The sequence below is a fragment of the Phoenix dactylifera genome, chromosome 15 (assembly GCF_009389715.1).
Source record: "Phoenix dactylifera cultivar Barhee BC4 chromosome 15, palm_55x_up_171113_PBpolish2nd_filt_p, whole genome shotgun sequence".
Lineage (NCBI taxonomy): Eukaryota > Viridiplantae > Streptophyta > Magnoliopsida > Arecales > Arecaceae > Phoenix > Phoenix dactylifera.
In genome coordinates, this window is record NC_052406.1 from 5,662,564 (window position 1) to 5,673,166 (window position 10,603).

At 46.4% G+C, this 10,603-nt stretch overlaps 1 protein-coding gene across 1 annotated transcript; it reads left to right on the forward strand.

The window, feature by feature from the left end:
• The first annotated feature begins 5,745 nt into the window (after nt 1-5,745).
• Nucleotides 5,746-7,279, forward strand: LOC103722297 (mitochondrial uncoupling protein 5). Its single transcript, XM_008812799.4, has one exon. The coding sequence runs from the start codon at nt 6,121-6,123 to the stop codon at nt 7,063-7,065; it is 945 nt and encodes a 314-aa protein (XP_008811021.2). The 5' UTR covers nt 5,746-6,120; the 3' UTR covers nt 7,066-7,279.
• The last annotated feature ends 3,324 nt before the right edge of the window (nt 7,280-10,603 follow it).

A 10,603-nucleotide genomic window follows, 5' to 3' on the forward strand; every position in this document is an offset into this window, starting at 1 on the left:
GTGAATGCCATGAAAGATGGTATGCTTGAGATACCTGAGTAGTCGCTTGGCAGCTGCCCAGTGGTTGATAGTCGGCTTATGCATCAACTGGGAGAGTCTATTCACAGCGAAGACAATATCCGGTCGGGTGAGACTGAGGTACTGAAGGCTGCCTATGACACTGCGATATTCAGTGATGTCCGCAAGGGAGGAGCCATCTAGGAGAACAAGGGGAGTGCTGGTAGATAGAGGGGTCTGAACTGTCTTAGCTCCATCCATGTTGGTGCGAGCGAGGAGATCACGCACATATTTGTGCTGTGAGAGAAAAAGCCCCTGAGTTGTAGGGATTACCTCGATGCCCAAGAAGTAGTGAAGATTCCCCAAGTCTTTAATGGAAAATCGGTCACTTAGTTGTGTAATAATCTGTGAAACAAAAGAAGAATTGCTGCCTGTGATAATAAGATCATCCACGTAGACAAGGCAGTAGCATGTAACACCGGCCGAGTGGTAAATGAAGAGAGACGTGTTAGTACAGGAAGATTGAAAACCAGAACTGAGAAGAGCCGCTCGAAGAGACCGATACCAGGAGCGGGGAGCTTGCTTAAGTCCGTAGATGCTTTTCTTTAACTGACAAACGAAGTGTGGTTTAAAGGGATCCTCAAAGCCAGGAGGTTGTTTCATGAAAACTGATTCATCAAGAGTACCGTGGAGAAATGCATTGTTTACGTCCAGTTGTCTAAGGCACCATCCTTTCATGACTGCAAAAGAAAGAATAAGCCGGATGGTGGCAGATTTAACAACGGGGCTGAATGTTTCGGAGTAATCAACACCAGGCCGCTGATGAAACCCTTTGGCAACTAGGCGAGCTTTGAATCGACTGATAGAGCCGTTTGGGTTGCGTTTCACACGGAATACCCATTTGCTGCCCACAAGGTTCATACCAGCAGTGGGAGGAACAAGGTCCCAAGTTCCATGCTTGAGAAGAGTTGTGAATTCATCCGACATTGCAGCACGCCACCATGGGTCTTTGAGAGCCTGGCTGACACAAGTTGGTTCAAGAGGTTCAGGTAGTGGATATTTGGTGGCAATAGATAGTTGTTTCGGCCGATAGATATTGTTCATGGATCGGGTGATCATGTGATGCTGACGAGGAGGTGGAGTAGCCGGAGGATGTTCCAGAGGAACGGCAGCAGAAGGTGCATCAGAGGATGTGGGGGGTGATGGCAAGTCAGACAACGACAACGCAGCCGTAGTGGAGGAGGAAGCGTCATCAGAAGGACGTGCGTGCATGGGTGTGGCAGCAGTAGAAACCTCCATTGGCACAAAGGACACCGGAGAAACTGCAGATGAGTGCATTCCAGGAGTTGGCATCGACTGTTGGTTTGTGGGAGCAGACTCGTTGCATGGAAAAACAGACTCATCAAATTGGACATGACGGGAGACATAAAGACGATTTGTGGGAAGATGAAGGCACAGGTAGGCACTCTGACTGGTAGAGTAGCCAACAAAAAGACAGGGAAGGGATTTGGATTATAACTTGTGAGTGGTGTAAGGCTTTAGCCACGGATAGCAGCGGGAGCCAAAGGTTCTTAGCTTGAGATAATTTGGTGACGAGCCAAACAGAGCCTCAAAAGGTGACTTATATTGTAGTATTGGAGTAGGCATACAGTTGATGAGATAACTAGCAGTAGAGAAGGCATATGACCAGAAGTCTTGTGGAAGAGAAGCATGAGTGAAAGTGTAAGGCCAGTCTCAACTACATGACGATGTCGACGTTCAGATACTCCGTTTTGCTGGGGAGTGTGTGGAGCCGATGTATAATGGCTGATCCCATGGGCAGAGAGATAGGATTGTAAGGCAACAAACTCTCCACCATTGTCAGAGTATAGTCCACGAATTTGGGTGTTGAACCGAGTGGAAACCATTCGATGGAACTGCGGGAATAGAGTCCGAACCTCAGACTTCTGTTTGAGTGGATAAAACCACACATATTTGATGAAATGGTCAACAAAAATAATGTAATACTTGTGTCCAGTGATACTAGCAACTGGAGATGGACCCCAGATATCAGTGTATAGAAGCTCAAAGGGAGCAGTACTCGTCATACCATGGGATTTGAAGGGCAACTTGTGAGCTTTATTAACAGCACACGAATTACAGAGCTGTGAACATGACACAGAACAATTAACAGGAAGCGAAAAGGAGGCGATGAGACGAGAAACGACTTTGGGAGAAGAATGACCGAGACGGCTGTGCCAACCAGCCACAGAGATCTTTTCATGAATGAAAGCAAGTTTCTTATGTGGTGTCTGAAGCGCATGCGATTCCGGAAGAGGATACACACCATGCTCACACGGTCCTTGTAGAAGAAGCTTCCCCGTTCTCCGATCCTTTACAAGAAAAAATGATGGATGAAACTCAAGAAAACATCATTTTGCTTGGTGAATTGATGAACAGAGATGAGATTTTTCTGAAGAGCGGGGACGCAGAGGGTATCAGCAATATGAAATATACGATCAGGAAATGGAAGAGATAACGAACCAACGTGTGTCACCGGCAAACCTGAGCCGTCACCAATTACAACTTCATCTGAGCCATCATATTCAGAATGGAGATGAAGATTCGATAGCTTGGTAGTAATGTTGTGGGATGCAGCGGAATCAATGAGCCAACGTTTGTCATCGGGATGAGCAGCAGACACACAGTTTGCAGTGGGTTCGGAAGAAGACAGCCGGGGACAGGTCTTCGCAGTATGGCCAACACTATCACAGAGCTGGCATTTGGGAGCGTACCTTGGCTTAGAGTGTCGGTACTTGGAGTCTCTCTTGTGATCTTGGGTTAGACGAAAAGAGAGCGAGTTACGTCTGGAGAAGCGCTGTCCAGATGTCTGCCTGCGTTGGGTAGAATTGGCAGTGGCCACTATCGTTTGAGAGGATGCCTCAAGACGCTTTAGATAGACCTCATGGGTTACCAGCAAATCATGGAGTTCTTCAAAGGATAAGGAGGACTCGCGTGCCCGAATGGGAGCAGCAATGTCCCGGAACTCAGCACCAAGACCATTAAGAACATAAAGAGTAACATCATCTTCAAATAAAGGAGAATCAATGAGTGCAAGTTCATCAGCAATGGTTCTCACAGACTGTAAATATTCAGCAACACCATGGTTACCACGCTGAATAAAGGTTAATGCCTCTTTAAGCTACATAACATGAGTGCGGGAGCGACTGGCATAAAGCGTGGTCAGTTTGCTCCAGGCTTCGTGGGAGGTTTTGGAGGTTGCTATGAGGGGTATGACAGCATCAGAAACCGAAGCCAGAATGGCGCTCAGAATAAGTTTATCTTGACGGAACCAGTGGATAGAAGAACTGGGTAGTGGTGCAGAAGTATCAGTAGATACAGAGGAAAACAGAAGAGTACCATCGACATAACCATAGAGATTATAGCCATGAAGTAGCGACTCAAACTGAGCACTCCAAGAGGAAAAATTATTCGGGGTAAGACGAGCAGTTATTTGAGTAGAGGCATTGATGGCAACTAGAGAATTTTCAGTGAGAGAAAAGGAAGACGGCTGTACCGACGGGGAGATATGAGAAGAGGAGTCAGCCATGGTGCAAGCTTGGATCAGAAAAAAAACTCCATGGAGATAGGAAACAGCTCTGATACCATATAGAAGAGATGAACAGTAGTTTTACTGAAAGAACTCTCCCACTTATCAGTGTTTTTCAAGAGATATATTTACAAGGAGATCCACATAACAGTTTACGGAAGTGGTTCCTCGTATCGAGGTGTGTTACAACAACTCACTAACAGCTTATCTGATTCACTGGGATCATCATAGAGATAGCTAGAATGGTGCAGAAGTTCCGCTCAAGGCGGAGGCTTGGTAACAGGTTCTATAGTGAGAACCATTGGTTTGGCGCCCCTGGAAGGAAATTTGAGGTTTAACGCGGCGGCAGAGAAAATGGATCATGAGGGGCTTGGTGGTCCATGTCTTCAGGCGTTTGACCAAGGGGATAATGGAGCTAGAGATATTTGTATTGAATCTCGGTTGTTCTTCTGGCATTCAAATTCCATTCCACTCGATATACTTAAAAATATAGATTTTCTAAAAGTACTCTCTTTAATTGATTTTTAGAAAATGCCTCTATATTTAATTAATTTTTCGATTTTAGTTACAATTAAATGGGTTAGTGAATATGGCCATTTTGATTTTCATTCTATTTAATTTCGATTTTGGTGGTGCACCAAACATACCTTAAAGCTGCAACAAAGTTCATAGTGAGGCTCCAATCCCTCATAGTTTGGATGCTCTCCAGGTTGGAGTTGAACTGGTCTGGTCTCAAACATGATAGCTGGTGTATATTGTGATGGCTGTAACTTAGAGGGCTCGTCTCAAACATGATGGCCTGTGTATAATGTGATGGGGCTATGATTTAGAGGGCTCTATGTAATGCATGAGACGAACAGATTTTGAGAAAGATGGCTGTCATGGACGGCTCTGATCGAGAATCCCATACATCTCCTTTAAGAACCCCATACCTCTCCCTTAGTAAATTTGTTTGCTTATCCAAACATGAACTTCAACCTAGTTGCAGGCTCTTCTGATACCCCAACAAATCTGTGCTGTCCTTGTATCTGCATGCAAATTATGTATTTCGATTAGGCTCAAATCAGGTTCAAAATGTTGGGTAGGCACGGGCTAGGGTTCCACTCGGAGGATTGGATTCAAATTTTTGAACTAATTTGATCGTCCAAGAACCTAGATCAGTATCTGTCAATTTCAGATCAAGTTGGGCTGGCTTAGTGCCCGAGCCGTGAAGAAACGGGTTTAGGTCAAAATCCTACAACCAGAAGCCAACTGGAATTTGTTAAAGGTCATGTCATAATTGTTCCGGTTGGATCTGCAGCTGGGATCCACTTGCTGTTCTGACTCTGACACGTGGACTGCTTATGCTGGAGTTTAAGGAGCGCTTATGTTGCCATGCTGTCAAACGGCTTTCTCACGGCGCAGGCCGACATGGCGGTGGACCCACGCACGATGTAAGCGCGGACTCGAATGGTCCGCCGAAGGTGGTTCCACGGAAGTCTTATCACGCGCGTTGTACCTTTTAACCCAGCCCAAGCTCATACGGAAGGAGGATGCGAACCGGCGGGCCAGAAGCTTCCACGCCGCGGCGTTCCCTTCTTCTCCCCCCTTCCGTCGCGTGACCCCCCCCTCGCGTTGAACTCGCGGTTGATCGCGACAAAGGCGGCCACTCTCTCCACGATTCGGTGATTCCGGACCCCCTCGGGTGCACCGCACCGAATGGACGACCCTCGATCACCAGCGAAAAAAAAATTCATCCACCATTAATCACGGTCGAGACTATTTCTAACCCGGGACCCACCACGTTTATAAGAGAAATTATTAGGTGGTCCACCTGATAATTTCTCCGTTTACACCGCAGCCACTCGATTCTTGTTCACGACGACGGACCACAAAAGCCACCCAATCACACTACGACACAACATCAAACACCAGACGCACAGTAGTTGGGGGCGCACGTTGAAAAGTAGTGCACGTGCCACTAGTCGCGGCACGCCTCGACGAGTGGCCACAGGAGGCCGTAAAAATATTCCAAACCCGAACGAGGGCATCCGAAGCCCCGCGTCAAGGTCAAGCAAGAACCGGTCGCCTCCCCGCGTTCTAGAGCGACAGAGGAGCGAAATAGAAACAAAAGGTTAGAAAGGGCAACAGAATCCTACCGTCACCAGGCACGACCACCCCCTCCCCTTCTCACTGCGCTATTTCCTCCTCCTTTCCGTTTCCCACTTGCCCTCTTGTATTGGAATCCATCTATAAAAGCCTCCTCCCCTCCCTTCTCCCAACTCGCCGTTCAACACATAAAATTAGATCCCGTCATATGTCTCAGAGAACCAGCGTTCCACACTCCTCCTCGATAGCCTTCTCCCTCCATTCCCATCTCCTGGTCTCCAGTGAGATGAACCCAAACTCCTATTGGCAACAGGAATAGGAAAAAGGAATCCTACCCAAACCCCACTTCTATCTCTCCTTTCTTCTCTCTTCCCCCGGGTCTATAAAGCCTCTAAGCCAAAGCTGTCCTTCTGATTTCCAATTATTTTTTAATTTACTACCTCGAGATGGGTGTGAAAGGATTCGTTGAGGGCGGCATAGCCTCCATCGTCGCCGGCTGCTCCACCCACCCGCTCGACCTCATCAAGGTCCGAATGCAGCTCCAGGGGGAGTCGCTGAGCCCCGCGGTCTCCACCCTCCGCCCCGCTCTCGCCTTCCCCACAACCGCCACCGTCACTCTCCCGACGCCGCCGCGCCCCGGCCCTCTCGCCGTCGGCGCCCAGATCCTCCGCTCCGACGGTCCCTCCGCCCTGTTTTCCGGCGTCTCCGCCACCGTCCTCCGCCAGACTCTCTACTCCACCACCCGCATGGGCCTCTACGACATCATCAAGAAGAAGTGGTCCCCCACCGGCGACGGCAGCGCGCTCCCGATCCACCGCAAGATCGCCGCCGGCCTCATCGCCGGCGGGATCGGCGCCGCGGTCGGGAACCCCGCCGACGTGGCCATGGTCCGGATGCAGGCCGACGGCCGGCTCCCGGCCGCGGAGCGGCGGAACTACAAGAGCGTGGTGGACGCGATCGGGCGGATGGTGAGGAGCGAGGGGTTGGTGAGCCTGTGGCGGGGTTCCGCGCTGACGGTGAACCGGGCGATGATCGTGACGGCGTCGCAGCTGGCGACGTACGACCAAGCGAAGGAGGCGATCCTGGCACGTCGGATCATGCAGGACGGGCTGGGGACGCACGTGACGGCGAGCTTCGCCGCCGGACTGGTGGCGGCGATGGCGTCGAACCCGGTGGACGTGGTGAAGACGAGGGTGATGAACATGAAGGTGGAGAAGGGGGCGTCGCCGCCGTACGCCGGAGCCCTCGACTGCGCGCTGAAGACGGTGAGGGCGGAGGGGCCGATGGCGCTCTACAAGGGCTTCATCCCCACCGTCTCCCGCCAGGGGCCGTTCACGGTGGTCCTCTTCGTCACGCTCGAGCAGGTCCGCAAGCTCCTCAAGGATTTCTGATCGCCGTCTGATGTCAATCGGGCGGTGGATATCGGTGGATGATGGCGATAAAATTATCTCCCCGAATAAATTGGGTTTTTATACTATATTCAAAATTTTCTATTATATCAATGTGATTCCCGTGATCTCGGGGTACAACAGAAGACAGTGAGAGCCCAGCTGTTCGTTACCTTTTTTAGTTAATTAATATCTAAATATTTTATTACTTGCGAAATCCGTGTTTTTTTTTTTTTATGTGATGGTTGATGGCGCGCATGCCAGGCACGTGCGAGAATGTGATTGGGGCTTGTGTGGCCCAGCCTTGTGTCAGAAGGAGTGGTGCGCACGGAAGGTGGGGCGGTAGGTGGCCGACCGAAGATTATTCGGTGGCTGGCGTTGTGATATTTAGGGTGCCGGCTCATCCGGTCCGGTGCCGACGGGCAGCCGTACCGTTCTTGATTTAAAATGAGGCACGTGTCAGGTACTGGTTCATAGGATTCCAGCTTGGGGCACTGGGTCACATGACAAGGTCTCAGACTACTCTTATATCACTAACCCATTCATTTTTCCGTCACCCTTTCGCTAAGCCATTCACCAACTTTCACATGACGGGGATTACGTGAAAACTTGTAGATCTGATGTTCTTGTATAGCACTTGCATGCGCATACCGAGCACCAATATATATTTGGGGTGGTGGAAATACATGTTTAGTGAAAGAGCTAGTTTACAAAAGTTTGAATCTATTTGGAGTTATGTAGAGTAATCATCATCGAAATAAATATTAGTTGGAAACTTATTGTAAAAAAATTATTTAGTAATTACTGTTCCAAATTTACCTCTGGATATATTTTGTATAATATAAAGTGTCAATAAAAATACTAATTATTTTCAGATAAATTTTATAGATCCAAAGGCCCCAATTTTTTCAGCTCCTTTGGTATAGATACATAGCGTGTTGCAATAATATACCTCAATACCTCTCCTCTCTCTCTCTCTCTCCTCTCAAAAGTACTTTTCCCTCTCCAAATCACTCTCTATCTTTCTTGTGCTGCTGCTGTTACTACAGGGCTTTCTACCAGACAATGAAAAAAAAAAGAGGTAGTGGACTTCATGGTGGTGATTTTTTTGCAGCAGTCCTTGGCCAGCAGGCTCGAATATTTTAGTAACTTGTAAGTACAGTATCTTCATTCATATAATAAAAAAAGGAGCCACGAAAGTCTCCAGATAGATGCCAATTGGGCTCATATACTGGAGTGACCTCTAGATATGGAACAATAACCAGATGCCAAGCCGGCAGAGAAGATAGGGATAGTTTCATTGCGTGGGAGAAGTATTTATTGAAGATATTTGAGATCTCTTGGAAGAAAGAGAAGCTAGCACGACCCTTCCCGTTGCTAGAGAGGGAAGGTCGGCTTTGTCTCTGATCTCTTGGAGCTGACCTCATGATGTTGAGAAAATAATCATAGAAGAGCCAAGTCAACAAAAAAAAAAAAAAGAGCCAAGTCAACAAAGTAATCAAAATGGGATGAGAGCATGCTGATGCAAGTACAACGAAGTACAACAAATTGTATTGTTATTTATCCAGCATTTAGGTAAAATTCAACGAGACTCCAACTCACATGCAGCATTAGGAGGTTGGCGTTAAATGGAGGTGGAGGAAGCTTATTTGTGACACTAGAGGTAGGATCCTTGCACTTTTTTGACACTAAAGGTAGGAGACTACAATTTTGTTTCCCACAAAACCCAAAATAGAGCAGAATATTCAGGGCTGGGAGATTGTTCTAAATGACTCTAACACACGTGCTTCGATAATTAGCATACTAGATATACTAGTTCTTGTGCACAGTTACATTGTTCCCGCACATAGCTATGCTAGTTCAGTACGGCTTCGATTTCAAATGCATGAAAGGAAATCTACATCATTCTCATTCCGAAGCATCAAGAAGCAATGGAGCCCGGCCATTTCATGTCGATCAGTCTTTACATTATGCTTTATAAGATAGTGGCTGGTGGGCACGATGAAGCCGTTGCTGCCCAAAATCATTAGCCTGGAGAAGGAAGCTAGGATGGGCCAATTAGTCCATGGGCTTGCACTCACCCCCATAGGGCACAGAGCTTGGGCTGAAGATGGAGCAGCATGAATCGTATGGTCTAGTTTTAGATTAAAAAGAGGGTTCATTTGATATTGCTTATGATTTCTACCTTTATTTTCAGAAGTCCAGGAAGGACACCAGATGGGCTCCAAACAGGTATAGTTATGTTTCCAATCCAACTTGACGAGGAGAAACTTGGGGCCACAGGCTGGTATTTTATTCCATCCATGGGTAATGCCATTTAAGCAAGTCCATTATTATCTAGCCTTGTAGTTTTAGATAGATATCTTGCTCTGGAGATATCTAACATCTAGTAACGTGATACGTTTCAGTTTTCGTATGAAGCCTCAGCACGAAACTTTCTCCATGTCCGCATCACTTTAGGCGGGTCGAAACTGCTGCCTTCTATAAATAAAAGAGATCCATGTCTCTGTCCTCCTTGGCCTAAACGTTAAGCTACCGAAATAATACATGGAACTTGTCCAACCTCGTCACCTGGCACCGAGCATATATTTTATAGCATTTCATCATGGTAGTTTCACCTCAATGAGATTATAGATGGCAGAGGGAAAGAAAATGGCAATGGAGAAGTTCTCGCATTTGAGTTCAATTTTTTTAAGTGTAGCCATCCATATAATCCTTTGCAGTATCGTTGGACTTTTTGCAAGGTTTGGATGGAAATCAAAGCCCTGCTACAATGGCTTAAAACATCACGAATCAGCTCCTCCTTGGAAGAAAAGTCCACAGCTTAAGTTTCTTAAACAAATGGACATTCTTGTAGATTCTATCAATTGCACAAAAGTGGTCATTTTAACCTGTTGAAGAAGAAACGGATGAGCCAAAAATTAGTAGATGAGTAGACAATATGACATACATTTGTGTACAGTTCTCATTTAACTTGAAGGCCACTGATCCTTTGTTGTTGGAGAGATGCATCATTTTCAATGTGAATCAGAAGTTGGATAGCTATCTCACATGCATGAAAAGTTGGGAAAGAAAATGTACCCATATATGTATATGTCAAATTATATATAGGTACACATGTTATTCACATATGTAGTAACATTTGAATTATTTATGTATGCATTATGTATATGTATCCATGATAAGAACCAATGAATGTTGAATGTCCCTTCAAAACAAAATTAAAACAAAAAGAACGCCCCTTAGACATCAATTAAGGAAAGATTACGATAAATTAACTCACTTCTAGTCGTTACAAATAATGTAGTGTCTTCTCATAAGGTAGCAAAATAGTATCCTCTGAATGTGCATGTAAATTTATGCTTCTCTTTCCCTTTATGAGAGGGTTGATGAAATATAACTAATGCACAATATTGATGGTGAGTTTATTTGGTCTCATGAAAATTTCAACATGCGCCTCTCGGAACTACTATTGTCTTTTTTTTTTTTTCTTATCGAATTTTTCTCTCGCTCTTTCCAAAAATTAGAAATAACGATTGTT